General features: G+C 36.9%; 1 protein-coding gene across 1 annotated transcript in view; it reads right to left on the bottom strand.

The window, feature by feature from the left end:
- Positions 1 to 22,388, bottom strand: part of PKNOX1 (PBX/knotted 1 homeobox 1) — a 46,424-nt gene that overhangs the window by 15,349 nt on the left and 8,687 nt on the right. The window contains exons 2-5 of the mRNA XM_065861015.2: positions 18,953 to 19,037; positions 14,184 to 14,286; positions 11,526 to 11,653; positions 10,595 to 10,766 (exon numbers count right to left, since the gene is read on the bottom strand). Coding sequence (XP_065717087.1) covers positions 10,595 to 10,766; positions 11,526 to 11,653; positions 14,184 to 14,234 — 351 coding nt within the window. The 5' untranslated portion in view covers positions 14,235 to 14,286; positions 18,953 to 19,037. The remainder of the gene's footprint in view (positions 1 to 10,594; positions 10,767 to 11,525; positions 11,654 to 14,183; positions 14,287 to 18,952; positions 19,038 to 22,388) is intronic.

Below are 22,388 nucleotides of genomic sequence, written 5' to 3'. Positions count from 1 at the left end.
GGAAATGGCCTGCCATCTCGCCTACAACAAAAACACAATAGCTTTTATTTTTCTATAAAATTAGAATAAAGAGGTCCCAAAGTTTGTCACATTGTTCAACAAAGCTTAAAATAATCAAACAGTTCTTCAGCTCTAGAGCTTTGAAGTTCCTTTGGAATATATGTCAAAGATTAACAACTCGGGGCTACAATCTTGTAAGAACTTTCAGATGAAAAGACCATTTCTGAAATACAAACCATTAAATACAAAGTACTATACCCAATAACAAATCCATGTTTAAACAAAAATTGAAGTACAGGAGATATGTACGTGATAAGAGTACTTATCATGATTACTGTGAGAAAACGACTCGTAAGCTTGGATAGCTAATGGTATTACATGCTGTATAAAAATAGCTTAGGTGATTGTAAGGGTCATGGCAGAAGATCAAAAGCTAAAAACAAATCCAGATGGTCTAAATTTTCATGAAGCGGTAGGAAATCCAGGACATTCAAATATGTACATAACACACTGGCAAAGTAATTATTTTTTATACAGTGTGCCAACATTTACTTGTTACACTAGATCTCCGAGAAAAACATCCTTCAGTTTTATGAAACAGAACAGATTATAATTTTGAAACATAGTTCAAAGCTTGATTTTAACATGATTTGGGAAAATCTGTCCTACATGAAGGGTCATGTACCTGGCCAGAGGACTGAATCCAATGACCAGAAATGATAGCTTACTAAGTAATCCACTTAGTACTTCTAACTAAAGAAGCCAACTGGGAGCTGAAGTTGCCTTTGTTCAAAGCACCTGAAGGAGATGAAGACAGCCAAACTCACAGCTGTGCTCCCATCCATATCATGACTTTAGTTTTCATTGTGACAGATCTTTTCCCTGATTTTTCAGTAGAAGGTATTCCAGCTGTATGACACCCAGTGCAAACAACTGCATGTTCAAATAAACGAGGAAAAAAGTGGAGTGATAACAAAAAAAGGAAATCCGATTCCTTCTGAGGGCTAAAAACAAAACCAAAACAAAACACACATAGATCTTTAAAAGCACAGCTGCAGAAAAATCTGAGCTGTAGACTTGAGGCAGTTGATTCAAATTAAAATCTGGTAACTCTTATGACCACCAAAAGCCTTTGAAATAATAAGTGCAATGGCCCAGCGCTGGGGTATATAAAACAGTAATCTTCTAAAACAGCCCTGAGCAGTGATTGCTGTTTGAACTGCATTTAAGCACCTTTAAACACAACCAAGTTAAACTCTGCAAATTTAACTAAATTTTAACTAAAACCAAAGGTCATCTATGTTTAAAGATATTTTGCTCCTTTCAGAATTATTACCAATTGCTCTGTAATATTGTGATAGCCGAACAGTTTCAGAGACAAAAAGTTTAAACTGTAACGTTCTTCATGTGTGGCAGACCAACACAGAGCACATATATTAGTGAATGCCTGAAACATTCAACCTAAACTGAGGTAACAAAAATATGGCTTTGGACACATAATATTTGACCACACTAGTGATTAGTTTTGCTCAGTCAGGAGAGTGTTTTTTTTTCTTAAACCATTACCCATATTTATATTATTTAATGATCGGCATTTGTTTGGAGGAAAAATAAAAGTCCTTTCTTCAGCTTAGATTTAGTTTCAAATTTATGGTTGATACTTGAAGTGAAAACTGAATTAAAGTTAACCATAAATCAAGAACTAATAACACTTCCCAGGTTTCTGCAGAGCCACACACAGTCACACTATTCTTGCAGGAAGCTGTACTACTGTTGTTAGGAAGGCAAACAAAACTTTGTAAATATGCCACGCCTGTCACCAGGACTTATTTACTCATTTACAACTACACTAATAGTGGCTATTTGGCTCTTGCTCTCTTGTACCATGGGTGGACCAAACTTAAATTTATTGGCAGAAGTTAACTTTTTGCTGGATACTGGAGGGGTGGGAATCAAGGACTCCTGACAAAATCACTCATATTGAACAAAAGTAATACAAAGAAATTATACCAGACAGATCATAGCAGCAGTAATATTTCATTCCTACGTTCTTAACAGGCACACCTTAAAAATCTACAACCACCATGTTTTTGTTATTTAGTGCTACTGAGTAGGATATACCATGGAGCAATGAATTTTTATAACCCAATTGATTCAGTCTTTTCGGCTGTAGAAGTAAACCTGGAGCATCGTTCCAGAGATATGCACAAAGACAGAAGTAACCATGAGATATATGTATATTATTGAAACTGTTGTAAACAGAGATAATGGTAAACTATTAAGCAGAGAGAGAAAGACTATTGAAAAACTTCTAGTCCTTGCTAAAACTGCTATCCAGAGCATATTCACATACAAATATATAATATATTTAATTTGAAGACACCTTTAGCCCTAAAACTGCTTTAGATTGTGCCTGCATGCTGTCTTTTCAGTGCCTCAAGTACATGGTACAAAGGGCACAGAACACACTATCTTAGTAATAATCCCCAGTTCATCTTTGTTCATCTAAAACATACACCCACAACTTCTTACAGATTTCAGGGCACATATGCATATAGCAAATACATATGTAGACAACATTTATGAGAGAATCTCCACAGACTGATGAGTAATCTTCTTACTCAAATTACTCTTGTCATTTGGAAAAAAAAAAGTTACAAATATGTACATTTACAGCTCACCTGCCTCCCTGAGCAAATCCTTCTGGGGTGATTTAGATCTTCAGAAGAAGAACACTAACTCTGGGAGAGGGGGTATTGTATTTTCATTTGTTTTGACTTGACAAGCTCTCTCCCATATTTTGAGTCCCCAGCTACCAGACATAGCTAGGAAAAGTATGACTACATGTTTATTGGACTGTTCTGTACATTACAATAGCAAGAACACTTTTCAGAAATGCAAAAGCATGGCTTCTTCAGACAATAATATCCAAATGACTTCACCACTTTTCCTGATAAAACTAAAAATTCTATAGGACAGTCTTTGAGAAGAGGGTACTGAACCAAAAATCCTTACCCCAAATGAAACAAAAAACTCGGGGGTCTTCAAAAAAGGCAGTGTCCTGTTCAAATACAAAAGTGAGAGTACATGTTTTGTATTGTTTCTAGACTTGATAAAGCCATAAGTAACCTGTTCTGACTTCACAGCTGACCCTACTTTGTGCAAGAGGCTGGACTACACACTTCTGGAGCTTGTAATCAAACCTGAATCATCCTACAGTCCTATGAACGTGGGGAAATTTTAAAAAGCCACCCATATATAGGAAGAGTTTACTCTGAACAGAAGCTATGTGAGAGGTAGGAACCATCCTGAGGAACATGATGTTTCTGCAGTGGCTAGGTTAACAGTAAGCAAAGAAGTGTTAAGTATTGAATGTCTTCACACATAATCTGTGAAAGCTCTAAAAATTACCTGCAAACACTCATGCTGAACAACTTCTTAGACATGGAGGAACCTGGCCCTGTAAGTCCTAATGATACTAACGGAGAACAAAGAGAAGCTGGTTCATTGATTTATTCCAAGATCTGTTTTAGCTGTGAAAATGAGACAGAGGTGTCAAAGGGGCAAAGGTGTAAGGAATTCCAACAGATGATACTCCATGTTATGGGTATACAGCTGAGCATGCTTCCAGAAAGAAGCACATGCACTTGGGAACATCTGGCTAGCAATACAGACCACCAAGATCTGGTTCTTAACAGTGAACACATCTCTTCTGGTATTGGTGCTCGATATAGCAACTAAGGTGGATGCAATACTTTGCACATATGTGTACAATCCAAAGAGATAAGGAGGAAGTTAAAGCTCTGGGAAAGAAAGCACACTGCCAGTCTACTAAGTGAAACAGGAGCACAACCTTTAGCTTCCACGTCTTTTCCAAAAGGACTAGGATTTGAAATTGAGAGGTCTGCAGCTCTTCTTGCAGCTAATCAGCACTTATATCAAATTCAGAGAAGATCAGTGGAGACATGGACAGCATGACCAAGAATCAGAGAAGAGAAAAAAATTATTGAAAATCAGAAGAAACTTGTAGAAGACATTCCAAGATAAAGGGTAATTCTGGCTCAAATAATATTCTGTGCCATGTGTATCTATAAGAGCTAAATATTTACAGCAAAAAATCATAAACCTGTACCTCTCTCTTTTACCTTCCTGAATAGTCTAACCTGTGTGGTCAGAGCCAATGGAGTTGGAATGTAAAAGTTTCAAAAGTTCTCGAAGAGCAAATATAACTACTACAGAAAAGCCACTTTATTTGTGTATTTATCAGGTGTTTCAATCCAAAGACAACTACTTCTGACCTGAAGATTAATCTATGCTAAGAGTAAAGCCATACCTAGAATGTCAAGACTTCCTACATCTCAGGGCAAGCAGATCAAATCTGTCCAGGAGCTAGCACTGAAGTTAACTCAGTTTTCTTTCGACAGATTTTAGAATGGAACGTCGCATTTTTCTGCAATACGCTTTTCCTTGGAAGGAAAAGAAGCATCTTATACACCACTCAGATAAAACTTGAGGCTTTAGGGAAGCCATAACACAATTTTGTAGGATTTTTTTTTTAGTGCTGCAGGTTTTAAATACAAACCATTGCTGACCTTATTACATGAGTGCGCATATGGAAAAATAAGAACATACGAATAAATCAAATTAAAAATATGCTTAATCCAGGTAATTTCACAGAGTTCCTTGAAACATCATTTAAGAAAAAGAAAAAAAAACCTTGCACAAGATTTCCAACTCTTTCCAAATTATTACAATCTCTTCTGAGAAATTCTTGCTCTTCTAAATATGCTGAAGCCTAATATCAAAGTTCTTACCCGACCTAGAAGACACGAATATTTGTAGAAATGTTCTCATCCATTTCACTGCAAACATCCTATTTTGACAGTGTATCTGACGAAGTCAGACTTGGGAAAGACACTGAAAAAGTGAAAGGCCCAGTAACACTATTTCTGTTTTGACCACAACCCTTTGCCATGTCAATTCAAGATCACCAACTGATGCTGTTGGAGTGGTTTACTAAAAAGAACAGAATGCCTCTATCAAAACTTGCTTTACAGGCCAGGCTTAGCAATATATGGATGTTCTTAAAATTAAGTTTCAGGTGGATGCTACCTGTATTTCCCAGTATCCTTTATACTTCTACTGCAGGAAACCACTAAATAATTTAGAATGGGAACCATAATACCAAAGTAACATGGTAATCCAGACCATAGTTTACCAAGAGTTACTCAACCTTACATCGCTCTTAATGAACTTCCTTTCTGTTCAAACTGATCTGATGCCTGTGCCGTCCAGATTAACACACTGTGATCCTCTGGATGAAAATCAAACTTTTCCTTTGGAATATTCAAGGCATTTCAAGTGAGTGCACAATGTGAAACATTGTCAGGATCCCAAGTTGCCCTACAATCAGTATCTGTGACCCTTCACAATTTCTATTATTAGTCAATTAGCCTACAGGCAGTATGGAGCCTGAAATGATATTCTACTGTTTTGGACTATTAGCAGTGTAGTTGCATTCTAAATGCTGCTTCCAAAAGAAGGAAAAATCTGCAACAGCTGAATTTGTGGCCAATTTCCTTACAGTAGGCAGACTCGTGACTCTTTTTGGACAGGACCTGAATTTGGCTATTTATAGTACCATGATGTTCATCTCAGTTTAGCTGTGGCTCCAAGTTAAATGATTGCTATTGAGCAAGCATTTACATCTTGTTTGTCTGACTCTGTTGGGGTCAGATAAGAGCACAGGTGAAAAGCAAGTAGTTGTCTGGCTTAACAGCTCCACCCTTCTGGCTCCTATTCATTAGCAGTCTTCAGCAGCTCCTTCTTTCAAGTAAATGGTTGATTTAACATTGGAGTTCAAAAGGGAGGGCCAGCGAGAACAGAAGACATAATGCACAATGTTAGAATTTGTCTCTACTAAAAAGAGATTTTCATTCTATATGAAAATGTACATATTAATGTGACACAAGGCAGAAAACTCTGCCCAGCTCCAGCCTTCTCTGTGCAATCACCAATATTCTAGGCTGAAGAAGAGACTGAAAACTGTATTGGCTATTTCACAACTTGGCAGAAACTCTTCTGCTCACTGCCCCTGAAAAACTGAACAGCCTGTTAGAATGTCAGCTGTTCAGAGTCCCCCATCTTCAGGACAGGCAGAGGACAAGTCACACTCAGATTTCATTTGGGATGTAGTAACAGAAAGTCATGGCCAACAATACGACTACAGAACAGGAGTTCAATGCCAGAAGAGTTTTGATTTTGCAATGTGATTCTAGTTTAAGATAGAACTGACCTCAGCAGCCATGAAATATAAGACATAAATACTTCATTATCCACCTCAAGCAAGATCAGCTGAATTTGTACAGTCCACCACCTAAGGTGAATACCACATAAAACATGATACTGCTAAAATCACAAACAGGTCAATCAGCAGGAAGGACTATTTGAACACAGCAGACTCATCTACAACCAAAGCAAACTAGATCTGTGAGAGAACGTTTGTGTACAACCAAAAGCACGTGAAGCAGGTCAAGGCATGCAGGATCTTTGGAAACTTATCAGCTCACAGAAACGACACAATAGTTGAGGTTGGAAGGGACCTCTGGAGATTGTTTAATCAAACGCCCCTGCTCAAAGCCAAGTTAACTAGAGCATATTGCTTGAGGCCATGTCCAGTTGGGTTTTGACTATCTCCAAAGATGGAGACTCCAAAACCTCTCTGGGCAACCTCCTCCAGTATTCAATCACGCTTACAGTAATTTTTTTTCCTTATGTTGTAATGGAACTTCCTGTGTTTCAGTTTACATCTTCTTGCCCTTTCACTGGGCACCACTGAGAAGAGTCAGTGAGTCCGTCTTCTTTATCCCCCTATTAGGTATTTAGATATACTGATAATATCACCTCCCAGACCTTCACTGCTACGAACTAAACAGTCCCAGCTCACTGAATCTTTCCTCATATAAGAGATGCTCTTGTCCCATAATCATCTTTGTGGTCCTTTGCTGGACTCATTCCAGTATGTCTATGTCCAGCAGTGGGGAGCCCAGGACTGCACGCAGCACTCCAGGTGTGTCTCATCAGTGTCAAGAAGAGGGAAAGGATCATGTCCCTTGGCCTGCTGAAAATGCTCTTCCTAACACAGCCCAAGTATGCTGAATTTCTTTGCCACAAGGATACATTGTTGTCTCATATTTGGCTTGGTGCCCACAGAACTGCTGTTTGGCCCTCAGAATGTATCAGTGCATGGGGTTATTCCTCCCCAGATACAGGACTTCGCATTTCCCTTTGTTGAACTCCATGAGATTCCTGTTTGCCCATTTCTCTAAAAGTGACAAAGTATCTCTGAATGGTGGCACAGTCATCTGGTCATCAGGCACTCCTTCCAGTTTTGCAACATCTGCAAACTTGCCAAGAGTTCACTCTGTCCCATCATTCAGCTCATTAATGAAAATGTTAAACAGTACTGGTTCCAGTATCAATCCCTGGAGTACATTGCTAATGACTAGCCCTCAACTGGACTTCATGCTGCTGACCACCATCCCTTGAGTCCAGCAGTTCACCCAGTTTTCAGCCCATCTCACTGCTCATTTATCTAGTCCATATTTTATCAATGTGACATAGGAGACAATGTCGAAAGCCGTACTAAAGTTAAGATAAACCACATCCCTCGTTCTCTCCTCATCCACTGAGCCAGAACTACTACATTCCAACTACCAGATTTCAGATGTGCTTCTGAAAAGAAATTGGGATTACAGAGATAAGGGAAAAGAGTATATTTGTGTTGAATCCAGTGTTGTAGATGAAGCAAATAACCCGAGGCTTAGCAAGTCAGCAGACCTGCTTCATGTAGAACAGCACTAACTCTCATTTTTGAGTAAAGTACTGGAGGCAAGTATATTCAAAAAAGTCTTTAAAGAAAGAGCCATGGGAAAATTTTATCAGTGCCTTCAAATATACAGTTTATGTGCTAGAAGCCCTCTGGAGGTGTGACTGAGAGCAGTAACAAAAAGCCAAACATATTATGGAGTGAAAGAGATAAAGAAGCACTTCCAAAATCATAAGCATTTCTGCTAGTCAGATTTCTAGATACCTGGGCCAAACCACAATATCCTGAAACTAGTATGTTATTTGGGGAATTCTGCATGCAAGTCATTCTTTAACAACGAAAGGTATCACAAGATATTGCACATGTGCAAATTACCATCTGTGATGAACTGCAGCTTTTAGCCAGCATTTAGTCTTCCTCAGAAACTAATGGCTCTTTAAAGTATTTAAATTCTTTCTCCTTCAAAAAACCCACTATTTTTCCCCCCAAATAAGCCTAAGTGCTCTCTGATTCAAAAAAGACCTGAAATAATGATACCAGTGGCCCTCAGTCTCCAAGGATTTCTGCACCCCAGCAGAACAGTCACACTCTTTGCAGACAGACCATCTCATAATCATTGTGAAGCACTTATTTCTGCTTACAAATGTAAGACACTAATCTTGTGTTACAAGTATTTCATAAATTTGTTACACCTTTCATATTTCAAATTAAAAAAAAAGGCAAACCACCCCACACTACTGTTGCTCACACTAGGGCAGTAACTAAAGAGAATGATCATTTATTTCCCCTTGCTTTTAGTTTTCTTCTTTCATATTCTATTTTTAATTCCTACAGTTACAACAGTGATTCTGCTACAGGATTTATTCATGGAACTGTTTTAGTAGGTATGTCAGTGCTTCTTTGTACTTAGAAAACTAAGCAACTGTCCCTATCAATAAATATTTATCAGATGAGCTGTGTCAAAATTTGCCCACAAAAATCTAATGATTAAGACACTAAATTGATATTTCAGGGATTCAATTCTCTTCTAGTTGTAACTTTGATCCAAGTGCCCAATGACTGTTCTTCAATTCTGTATTTATAGACTGAGAATCTTTACACTCCTTTAGCTGCTTTCCCACCATTCTGAAGGGCATTGTTTTGGATTACCTTCTAACACAAAAACCTTACTCAAGCCTTAAAATGTTTCCTAACTGAAAATAGAAGCTTCTGTAATACAAACAGCTCCTCAGCCAAAGCTGTGCAAGAACTTTTTGCAAGCACTCTTACAGGTGGATTAGGGCAAAGTGAACTTGATCCATCCTTGAAGAAGATTTAATCTAAGGTGACTTTATATTTGCATAGACTAAGATAATTGATGCAATGTATGATGATATTTCAATCCTGGGCACTGCAACCTGCAGTTAAAAGGATGTAACAAGTAGCTGAGAAGGCAACTTTTTGGGTCTCCTTAGCTAGAGCTGTAAAACCTTGCCTCATTCTAGAACATACTGTCTTCAGACTTCTTTACTATCACACTGGTTTTATTATACATAGATACTCCCGTAGCTTCATTTTCTATGACACTATTTAAATATTAACTTCCCAGAACTTAAGTACAGTAACAATTGGTCATAAAGTGCTCAGAAAGAAATCAAGTTATGCAAAATGACTATTTAGGCTGCTTGTAAAGCAGTGAAAATTGACACCTTTTTTGCAACAATATGTGCCCCTCCTGACATGCTGTTCACTGCAACACTTCTGCCAATTCTAAACAGCATCTCAGATTTATTAAGTCTTGGTTTTAAGAGTTTTCTCCAGGTACATTACCTTAGCCTCCCACATAGGATATTATTTGCCCACATAAATCTTTCTAGATACCAGCTTTAAAACATTACTATTTCTGTTGTTTACAATCCCACATCAATTTAGTTTTGTTTCTGCATTTAAATATTTTAAGGAGCCTTTTCTCCCATGAGGCAGACTCAAGAATGAAGACTCATTTTATTACACAGTCCCCTTAAAAGAACGGGTTTTCAAAACCAAAACATAACACTCGGCTCCTATAATTCTAATACTCTTGAATATGATAAAATCTAGTTGCAACATGACTCTAAAGAGATGAAGGCAGGTAGACAGTTTAGAAACTAGCATGCCAAGAGAGGTGTTCTCTAGAGATGTGATTCAAGGAGACTAAGGGACTGAGGAAATCACAGCTTCATCACAGGAAGGACTTTCAGAATGTGCAAAGGGGACAATGACATGTAAGAAAAAAAATGTATATGTTAAAGAGTTTCTAAGCTCATCTCGTAACAGTTCTTCTCCTATATTAACTAGACGAACCCTGATTAAAAAAAAAACCAAAAACAAAACATCAAAAACAACCAGCCAACCAACCCCCTGCCCCAAACCCCAAACCAACCAACCAACCAGTTGGAAAAACTTACATGGATTACATGTTTTTGATAAATATTTGTCTTGACACTGTACAACAGATTTGCAGAGTCAACCTGGCTTTGGCAAGCATATGTTTCTGTTCATCTCTAGTACACTGATCTCAGACAGTTTAGGATGGGAAACAAATGTGATGTAAGTTTATAGATAAGAGGGGGAAAAAGGGGTCAGAAGAAATTATTTAAAAGTGTTTTCAGCATTAACATGAAGAAGAATCTCTTGTAGGAAGAAAAGCGTGAGGAGAAACTGTAAGTACCAGCTGAGATAAGAAATTAGGAAGAAGAGGCAAATGTGATGACTGTTTCAGAAATGAAAGACACAGCTTATACTTACCAAATTATCAGTTTCTGGATCTTCACAGAAAAAGGGTTTTCCTTCTTTCTCCTGCTTCCTTACAAAATTTTCAATATCTACATCAAAACTAGCAGAAGTTGTGCCTTCTGAGCCTTGTGTGGATTGTTCACATTTTTCAAATAATAGTGCTAACAAGGGAAATAGTGGGTGCCTAGAATAAAAGTTAAAATACATTATTAAGTATTTTCACTTATGTGTACCCCACTGAAAAGTTAGACATCTAGAGCTCATTTCAGGTAACAGTCACTCAATGTAAGAAACAGAAAGCCAAGTCTTGCAGGAGAGGACATATAACACCACTGGCTACAGCAAAACATGATGAAAGGTGTTTGTGTTGTTTTGTTGTTGGTTGTTGTTTTGTTTGTTTTTCATATATTTAAATAAACAATCACAGGCTAAAAAGGTACGACATATTCTTTAATTCATTGTAATTGAGTGGCAAAAGAAAATCTCAAATTAGTGTATTGTTATACATCAACATTTAATCCAGTTTGAGCTAATTACTGGGCGACAGACTGTTACCCTAAAGCACAGGGAGTAAAGATCAACTTAATTACAATAAAAATAAAATCTCACATTAAAGATAAAAACTATAGTATAACAACTAGTGAACCATAGTTCAATGGTCTAAGTAGCTTGCTAAATTTCACTTGTGCTTGAAAGGCAGCCACCTTTAGAATACCCTTTAAAACTATGCTGAAATTGAAGAATCCCACAATAAAGGGATTTTTTTTTTCTTGGTTGAAGACTGCCAATAAAGCTAATTTGATCTCATTCTTTCCCCGCAAACTACTAAGACAGTTTGCTAGACATAATCTGATTTCAAGCTACTTATTACTAGCTTAAAAAAACCCAAACCAACACAACACATCCTCTATTCTTTACCCTTCAAAAGACAGAACATTAATACCTGTAAATGGCCTGCTTATCTGCATCCATTGGAGTCTGAGATTCTACAGGGGCAGGACTCACCCCTTCTGCATCAGTTTCAGAGCAGTTGGGATCTTGTTCAGTTTTTAACTCTGTTACTACTTGCATCTGTAGAAAAAAAAAGTTAAGTAAATCTGTGAGCTTGATGTAAAATAAGTGTACTGTTTTCTAAAAAAAAAAAAAAATAGCCAGAAGGTTGGTATGACTGGGCAGTCATAGCAGTAACAAAACCTCTCTTTCAGTCCTTGACACTTTTTGATGGGTAAAGATCACATTAAGTTTCAGCACGCGGCTCTAAAATGCAAATGACAGATATTAATAAGTTGTTAAAGCACTTTATCTCTGATATGGCTATTTTTTGAATAGACTAGCAAAAAATAGGCTTTTTTTTTTTTCCTCCCAAAAACCTATGGGGATACATCAATTAAAAGCCTTTAGGACAAAAGTAACAGACAGAAAATTTCTACTCCTAAGTTTTCTTTCTTGTTCCTACTGTGCATTATATCAAGATACTGAAGAAAAGAGATTCTGAAGCTTTTCTTGTCCATTAAAATGCACATTTTCTTACAAAGAAATGAAATATTCTGTGTCCCTCCAATCTTTCAATTATCAGGAACATACCATTCCCTGACCTTTACCACTCAAATGTATATATTGTAATAACATATTATTTTAGGAATAACAAGCTATAGGAGGAAACAGCAGTAACTGCTTCTACAAGTCCATTTAACACAGTTACACAATCTGCCACTACCGGAAAAACAACGGTGTCACAGCTTCTACCAAGCACCTTCTAAATTGCACTAGAGCCCTGTAATGCCTTTGAGGGGCCTTGAAGGTGCTGAAAGTGGCTTTCCCATCACCTCCAGCTAGATATCTTCCTGACTAAAAGGTCTCAAAGGGATCTAACCTCTGAAAGTCATAGTTCCCACCCCCCCACCCAAACTCCTCGGTTTTCTCCCCTTTGAGCACTGGGAATTTCTTTGCAAAGACAAGATATACTGCAATCTTTTTTCCCCTAGTTTAAACCTAACAAGCTTTATTTCTACTAGAAGACAGACACTTTTCTAGATATCACCAGGTGGCCAGAACTGACACATATATAAAGGAAGTGCTCTGAATGAAATCCTATGCCCTTTTTTCCCATGAGATGTACATATCACATCACTCAGAGAAGAGAACTGGCCTACAGAAACTACTAGAGAACCTGACTGACAGAATGTAATGTGTTTCCACACAATATAAGCAAAAGGAATGTATACTGTTCCCAACAAGTAGTCTGGGAGAACCAAAAGGTTTGTGCTTTATTACTTGTTGAGGCGAAACCATCTCCTAGTAAAATCAGAAACTGAGAAAAAGCCAGTGTATCCTACCCAACAGAGCAGCCTGCTTTGCAAAAACTTTCCTCAGCAAGAATAGATGAATTTTAAGCCAGGATGCTACCAAAAAGAGATGCAACTACTGGACTAATTTCTTGGCTAATGACAAGAAAGAGGAGCAAAATAAAAGGCTTTATCTCACTAGAAGGAGGAAACAGCTCACTTCAAACTGTGAGCTATTTTCTGTGGGCCATTTCCAAACTACAAAAGTAGCAGGCACCCAAATTACCTGCCTATCTTGATCACTGAGAGCCTAAAATACAAAACAAATAGAATGAAAATGCTCTCTCCCAATCCGGTCTTTACAAAAACATATATTACTTCACTGACATGTCACAGGATGGTATGTATTTGCTGAGGGAATAAAAGAAGCAAACAACAACAATCAATAACCATAGACTGCAACCAGATAAACATATTTTTATAAAATATGGAAAAAGTTGCTGTTTTTCTTCTGATTGTTCACCACTGTTGCCATCTGCTGACAGAAGTACTGACAGAAGTAGTGACTGCTTAGGGCTGACACACAGTAACGTAAAAATGGGTCTTCAGAGTACAGGCCAGGGCATGACTTGTCTCCAGTTAACAGTATTTTAATTTAGCAATTCAAACTGTTGCAATATACAGTCTGTTGTACAAAAAAGAAACATAATGACCAGACATATCTGAGTATGTTTCACACTATTCTAGCTGTTTATTAACAGAAGTAAGAAACTGGAAGCTCATTGGCCAGCTTTCTAATTAGCAATTCAAAACAATAACCTCATTAAAATTAATTTAAGTATTTTAACAGTTTTCAGCCTGCAGCATATTAATCAACTTAAGCGTAGTCAAAGTAGCATATAATTCTAGATAACTAAATTTATCCTTCACTTGCTCAAGAACAAGTCTACAACTGTGTAAATGCCACCTAGCTATTCTAACTGCAGACACATAAGGCCAGATAGACAAAACACTAAGCAGGCCCATTTGACTTTCCTAAAAACAGGTATATTACAGCACACAAACCATCTAGAGGCGATTCAGAAGAAAACTGCTTATCTAACCATTCTTCGGGAAGTTAAGCAAAATCACGCAAAGGTTAGCTAAGCCTTTAGTAAGTATCTGAGTATTAAAGAACAACAGTTTATCACTTTAAAAATCTTGTTTTACAAACAAGAACAGATACTTAATGCCAAAACAGGCATTAAGGAAGAATTCACTGTATTTTTTCTCTTGCTAACTGTATTTAGGTCAAAGAGAAAGAAAAACATACTTACCTGTTGTCCATCTTGATAGTTGTCTATACTTAATGTCTGTGTTGCCATCATGGTTAATAAAACATCAGTTATGGCACATCATCATAAGTATGAACAAATATTCCTAGGGAAAAAAAAAAGTCAGTTACAAAAGTGACCACTTGGAATCCAGTTCTAAAAGTTTAAAAAAGGATAAAGATCTACGCACACCTCCACCTAAAAAAAAAAAAAGCAAGTAGTTATGATGACAGTTACGTGCATTTTCTCAACAAACAAAAACCAAAGAACAAACTCCAAGTTGGAAAATGCAATGGGTTTCATCACCAAACAATTGTCTCATTTTATATTTTAATGTAAGATTTTTAACAAGAGGCTGAGGTTCTTTCACATTCACAAACTTCAAGTAAACTTTAGCATTTATTTTTGCACTACTTAACTAACTTCTTCTAAGGTAACACATAAAATCTAGAAACAAGCAAAAATTTATGTTTCTGTGCGTTGAATCTGCTAACAACACATTGAGCATTACCATAACTGAAATAACAATAGTCTACAACCAATGAACCAGATGTACAAAGTGTTAAGGAATACCCTATTTACTTATGAGTAAGAATCTCATATTCTAATGTTAGGGCCTGAAATCCCTTTTAGAAACTGAAGTCTCAAATTGCTTCTGACATCAGGAAACTACCATCCAAGTCATTTAAAGCTCAACAAAGAATGGAACAGTATCTAACAGCTTTTAAACAACTGGATCTCTGTGATTACATAATTTCAAAAGTGATCTAGGAATTCAGAAGTCTCATTTGCATAGACATCTGATACTTTGAGAAAGATCAATTTTGATAGGATTTATAACATGAGTAAATTTATGTAAGTTATTACCTCTAACCATTATCTGGAGTTTGGTGCCGAGATGAGTTAAACATTTTTTAAGTTAGACATCCAGTAATTAAAAATAAAAAGGCATAGCTTCACCGCCAAATAGAGCTTATCCATCAAATTACTAACTTACGTTTCATTTTCTTGTCAGATTAGCAGCCATTACAACTGAAATCATGTAATTCATTAAGCTATTACCATTACATATCACCACAGAACTCAATTTTCCTTGACACACAGGAGTCCTAATATTTAGCTATTGTAAAAAAATTGCAAATTAACAAAGACGACAGAGCTCATGTCTTGAAAAAATATTACATCCAGGTATTAATTCTCAGTTTTCTGCTCTCTTCCACTTATGTCAGTATCAAAGAACTAAGTTTTAGAATTTTTTCCAGTTAAAGATCTGAAACCAAAACTTTTTCATTGTAGTGTGTTAAATCACTACAATTTTTTCCAGCTATTTTTAAATCTTTCCTTCACCATTGCATACTACCACAGTATATGATCATTTTGAAGAACACTGTTTACATTTCTGGATATTTTCCCCTACAGATTATAATAGTCTCGAAGTACATGTTTCATTTATGAAACATAGGACAAATTTCAAGAGTCCCTTCTTTGTTTGCTTAACAGTTTCAGGCACAGAGACAGACCTAACTTCTCAGGACAAAACTCAAGCCTTAGCTTGCATCAAGATCTTTTCAAAGTGCAATTCCTAAGCATTACTATTTTTTTTGTTGTTGTTTTAAACAGCTTTAAAGACCAGAGAAGTTCCCTGGGATGAGATAAGAATGAATTCCTTTATAAACTACGTTATCGATTTTCACTCACTCAAGCTTAAATGGAGCTGTTACTATTTGGGAGTCTTTGTCATTTTACACACACAAAAGCATCTTGGGAACCCCAAATATGAGTAGACAGAGCACATCTTGGTTCTGGCACTGGGCCATGTGCTTGCAGAGCTGAACAAGTTTCTATCTGTAGACAGTACGCATGTATCTTCTTAAGTAGCCTGTGGAACATTAGCTAAAAGGTATGCTACAGCTTGGGAACGCCTATGCTACATTATGGGGTTTTTAAGAATACAATTTACAGAGAAAAACAGTAAAGACTGCATTTAGAGTTTTTCTAATAGCTTTAATGAAAGTATTTTCTGGTTCTAGTTTGTTGCTCTGTCCTTACAGAGCATCAGTATCTTTTCCTTTAAAATTCCAAAAATATTACTGATTTCTCCACCAAAAAAAACCCAAAAACCAACAAACAATGGGAATGACATAAATGCACTCACTGATAGAAGTACTTCAAATTTTTTTTTATATATATATATAGCTATGAATCATTTAATGTTAAATCAGCATTTGCCACAATAATAAAGTGGCAAATACTAAATATCTTTCAAAATATTTTAAGGGGATGCATTCTACAACATTAGCCCCGTAAGCATTTGCCTTACATTTAAACATTTATATTCTTTCAAAAATGGTAGCTTATAACTGGGGCACTAGTGTCTTTCTGTATTTATAGAGTGAAAGGGCACATACAAAATGCTGCTTTTCTTCCTTCTCAAAATGTACACATCTAATTCTGACTGTGATATCCAAAGCACAGACCAGACTATCCTCAAAACAAAAGTAGAACAGTTGAGCATATCAACAAAGAGTAAACATTATTCAGCGATTGTTTCAGAAGCTGAAGAAGTTCCTCACAAAATGCTGTTGAAAAAATTGTTTGGCTGTGGGAGAAAGGTGAATTTCTCAGTCAGAAAGGAGGAAATAAGAAGGGGTAAAACAGCTGTAGAAGAAGAAGAAAGAGTTAAGCAAGGATGTGAGATCGTATTAGTGACACAAAGAACAACACGGAGAGGGAAGCAACAAAGATAACACATGTAAACTGGTGAAGACAATAGGACATGGCAAGAATTTCTGGAGAATCCAGACAAATTGGACCAACCCTTCCTTCCAAATTTCCATAAGGAATAGACATTCCACATCTGGAAATCCCTCAGGCCACACAAAGGAAGAAAGAGGTGCACAGATTTGAGCTACATCCACAGATTACTTAATCAAGAAGGACTTTTGCCCTATTCTGTCCCTTGGGAACGGCTGGAAAGAACTCTACAGGGGTATATCCTTTATTTCCCGTAAGAGCTTCCCCTCTGACTTACAATTACTGTAGAAGATTAAGCTATTAGGCAAGATAGCAACTGATGAGATTTAGTGAAGACAACTACTGCAAAGCAAGAAGAACAAATTGAGCTAATCACACACTTAAATTGAGGCAATTAACTGAGGAATTACTATGGTTCACTAAAGAGAAACATCTTCTCATTACCCAGTAGTGGTAAGAGACAAACTATGTTAAACATTAAGAAAAATAACTGAAAAGGTATTTACACTTTAAGCTTTTATAATCTAATTTAGGATACAGCATCCAGTTCTAGTTAGCAGATAAACAGCCTAAGCAGATGTTCATTCTGCAAACAATGATGCTAGATGAAGCTGGTATCACTCCCAGATGTTTATCACTGCCACCCTGCCAGAGCTAATTACTTCCACAGTTCTACCACTGAGCTCACAGAACACGCGAATGATTTCTGATCCTTTTTGCATCAAGTCAGCTAGGCCAGTTCAACCCGCTCACTGTTAAAGGTGGCTATGATGGAAACCAGCTGACTCCATCTGAAGCACATTGCTGTGCACTCCCACAACCCCTGCTCTTGGCTGACCTATTAGTGTGGTAATTTCTGGCTCATGTGTGGCAATTATCAACTCGCAGCAGGGCCATCTTTAACCAGCACAGCTACACCTAACACTCTATGGCCTAAGGTATCTGAAGTGGGCCTAGGAACACAAGACTTCTGGACAACTTAGCTTTAAACATGCCAATTATCCTTTGTTAAAGAAAGCGAGAGTAGAAGGAAAACTGTGCCTTTGTGTTATATCAAAGAGTTACAAATAACAAAAAACCCTGAGGCTGAGAGAGTCAGCCAGTCTGCTTCATGCAGAACAGAATTAACTCTCATTCTATTTATTTTGAAAACAAAGTGTGAGAAAAAAGCAAGGAAATGTCTACAGTCGTGTAAACTAGAAGCTGATGCATGAACTGCAATCAGAAACTCTATGGATATCTGTGTCAAAACAGAATTCATAAAAGCCTTGTGTTCTGCAAAACCAAGCAAAAGGAAAAAAATTCAAGCCTTTAATAAAAATAAGAAGGTAAAAAGTAGAGTAGAAAGGAAGCTAAATTAAGAGGGGTAATTATAATCGGAAAAGTGGAGACTTTATGCAAGTTAAGGAGTACCTAAGAGAAGAGATTAAAGGTCAGCTGAAACATGTACACAAAGCGATCACTTAACATACATCACTCCTCACTTGCTCTACTTACTCCTTCATAATTAAGAACAAAGGGACCACCCAGTAACACTAACAAAAGGTGTAAGTAAGCCGCTGGACTTCAGTAATATCAATTTTAACATATACAAGCTACAACAGATGTTTGTAAGAGATATAAATAGTTATGCTTCAGGGTATAAACCAACCACTAACTGTTTTAGGGTTGGGAAGAAACTACCCAGCAGACTTGTTAACAAGTAATCGTTCATTCTAGTTTTCCCCAGTACACGTTCCTTTGAAGTCCTTCAGAGAGAAATGGATGACTGGCAGATTCAGCATGGCTATTTCTTCGTTCTTATTTAATGTTAGTCCTGGTACTTGCTCTACAACACAGATCCTCATATTCACATAGAAAGTTAAAAAGAAACAAAAGTCAAAACAGCAAGCCCATTTGACACACGAAAAGCATCAAGAACTGGCTTCACTTTTTGACAAAATACATACTGATATTTGCTTCCAGGGCACACTGCTTTCTAAAGGAGATAAAATATTGGCCATGAGAAAGCTGCTCACCCCTTTCCTTCAGTGGGTTGAAGGAGACATTATCTTGTTCCAGCAGAGTGAATCCCACTGATGTACAACACAGGGGAGAAAAAACCTAAAAACCAACAGAGAAATATTATTCAGAAGGAGACAACAACATAGATCATGCTTTCTGAGACAACATGATTAAAGAAAATATTTTGCTTTATTATGTGGTTCCCTCCCCAAGTTCAAATAAACTGATCAGTTTTTTGTTTATGTTTTGCATTTTTTTTGCATATTTAGAAATCTCTAACCACCCCCACTATTTGAACTTTCCCTCATTCCATTCTTTCTCCAGTTTATTGTTGCTGACAACTGTAACAGAAGGCTACATACGAACTGCTAACTCACTTGCTGTTTAACCTTCATATTTTAGTCTCTAGCTCAGTGTCTATCTGCTATAGACTAGACAAGACACATCCCAAAAATAAAACCATGAAATGCAAATAGGAACAACTAATTAGTGTTGTAAAAATTAAGCATGAAACCAAGAAAGGTGAAAGACTATTTAATTTAAATCTCCACCACAATAATGCTTTGATTTTACCAAAGAATGTATTCTAATGATGGCTATGATCAAATGATGCACTACATGATAAAAACTAACAGACTATAGAAAGGGGTGCGAGCCATTATTTGGATCACGTGTTCTGTGAAGACAGGTTCTGCTGCAGAATTATTCAGCAATTTTAAAAAGCTTTAAAAAAATTGCCACTTAAAATTACTTTAATTATATTTAATTTAATAGCACCTGTTTGATATAATAAAGCTACTTTTAAAGAGTAGTAATGATTGTGAAAGCAAAGTAGCAAAGATTGTGAAAATGTATTTAGAAAACACAACTGCTGAAAAGCAATAAAAAAAAGTCTGCAAAACTATCTCACAGAAAGTTTCAGACACTGATGTTGCACAAAGACCATCTGAAATGATATGACAGCTAAAACACACAGCTGAGATCTTGAATCAGATTATCTCAATTTCCCACACAGACAAAGCTCCTGCATTGCCAGTTTTGCCAATTACGAAAGAACTGGATTGAGAATAACTCCAGCATTTTTGAAAGCGAAATGAAGTTGGTGTTTGGACTTGAGAACCAAAACGTACCCATGCATAGTGGAGAAGAAATGTTTTCCAGAGACATTCAAAGAAAAACAAAAAGCTGCTAAGAGCCACTCAACATAAATGCCATCTCTGGTTTATGAAACCTAGTTCTAAAAGAGCAGGGAAGGTAGTCTGAGGAGTTACAAGGCAGTATATGCTTCAGTCATCGGTTACAGATGAAATACTGAGCTAGAAAGAGTCTTGGTCCCAACTGATACACCTGGTCTTGAAGCCTGAAAGGGCAGATGACACATTAAAAGTTCTCACCACTTTCTCTTAAACTTTCAAAGACCTTTATTTCCAAATAACGGGCTTCTCTCATTTTTGCAAATTCTTAAATCTCTTATGAGGAGACAGTGTACTCTCTGATTCTCTTCTTTGCACACTATTTATCTTGTATAATTTTGGTGCTCATTTTCACCCACCTCAACTTACTGGGCTATTTTCAAATAGAGGACTTCTCACTATTTATAGCATCTTCCGAATGTAGGCCACTGATTGATAGATTTGGATTATCTACTTGTCTCTGCTCAGACATAAAGGACTACTTCACTACTGCAAATCTGAAAAAAAACCACCCTGCTCCCTTCATTCAGAAACAACTGCAGCAAAGAACTGATTGCGCCATGGCTGCCAGATGCAGTCAGCCAAAAATATTTCATGTATGAAGAAACAGTCCTTGCCTGCAAAGCCTTCAGCTGAAACTCTGGACATAGGCAAGTTTCTAGACAGCATATGAGATATCGAGCGCAGGAAGAAAGAGGTACTGAAGAAATGCAGGCCCAGGTGAAATATGCTGCAGAGGAAAAGGTTTGGCTGAGAAGGAGCCGGAGGACATTGCAGTCATATTGCCTTCTTTCAAGAGACACTTGACAGCAACTAAGACTAGAGTCTACCCTAGAACATATCAGACAAGAAAACACGAGACATACGAGCTTGCATGTTATCTCCTCTCATATATCTCAGTGGGGGCAAGAACAGGGAGGAGGAGATATACCTCATAAAGGATGGAGGCAACACCAGGGTACTGTGGAGCCTAAACATGGAACTGCTATTTTTTTTTTTCTTTTATTCCTCTTGCAAACAAGCTTTAAAGTCATGGTATCATAACAAAGAAGATACTTAACTATGAAACCAAAACCAAGGGCAACTTGCATATCACAGCTGAAGTTTCTACTATGGTTTTTATGATCTTGTTCATTCAAGTGTAGAAGAACCTTTTTTGGGTCGTTCTCTCACTTTGCATGTCAGCTCGTAAGAAACGAAGATGCGCACATTCACGTATACACATACTAGGAGACATTAAGATCAAGATACATTTATATATTTACAGATTCAAGTAATAATAATGAAGCAATATGTAGAGTACATATGTCAACATGCAATTAGGGATTCATTCTATCTTTGCTGCAGTGGTTATTTATCTCCATCAACCTGCCTACAAAGAGGCATTCAGTAAAATTAAGACAAACAAACCAATGTAAAGTTGATGTACACAAGTTTATTAAAACTGTGCTCAATGAGAACATGCTCATTCAGCACCAAGGTAGCTTCCACTTCCTCTATCTTATGTGCTTACAAAGTATAGTAATTGTTTAGAACATTATACTTTTAGAAAGATGATGTTCCCGTTCAGGAATGTAATACCAGCTTCAGGGAGTAACATGAGGCAGATACAGCTAAACAGTTATTACCCAACAGCTATGCTGTCAATTTCCCTGGGAGACAAGCCCTAAAAATCCACAAAATCAATTTTCAGCTGCAGCAGAACATCTTACTTTGTGTCACTTTTTTCCCTTTATTGTTTGTTAGTGCAATAAAGTTATTTATATATTAATCTTGATGAATATGAGATTACATTAAAAAACCGATAGCATATTATACTTCAAAAAACTGAAAATTAAAAATAAATTAAAACTCACTACTAAAGTTGTATTTCTTGAGAAATACAGGCTACACTGTCAGCCTTCATCAACCTTTCTTTGCCTGTAAGATTTGGAACATATGTACTACGTAACACTAACTGTATTCAGTAAGACCTCTCCAAGACTGGATATACTGCTTTGTTGTCCCATTAATCTTTCATAGCATCCTCTTTTCATATAATCTCATTTCAGAACTTAACAAGCCATACTAAGTATTTATATCACAAACTACGCTCCAAGCATCACCACACAATGTCACACAGCATGACAAACAACAAACCATTCCATGAACAGATTTGCATTCCTTTATCAATTCATTCTTCGTGTAAACTCTGCTTTTGGTATTTTAAAGGAATTCTGGAAATTCTCCTATTTGCAGGTACAAAATATGAAAATAA

Source organism: Patagioenas fasciata, chromosome 1 (assembly GCF_037038585.1).
Source record: "Patagioenas fasciata isolate bPatFas1 chromosome 1, bPatFas1.hap1, whole genome shotgun sequence".
Taxonomy (NCBI): domain Eukaryota; kingdom Metazoa; phylum Chordata; class Aves; order Columbiformes; family Columbidae; genus Patagioenas; species Patagioenas fasciata.
Note: the sequence above shows the minus strand (reverse complement) of the source record. Positions and strands in the feature narration are given on the sequence as shown.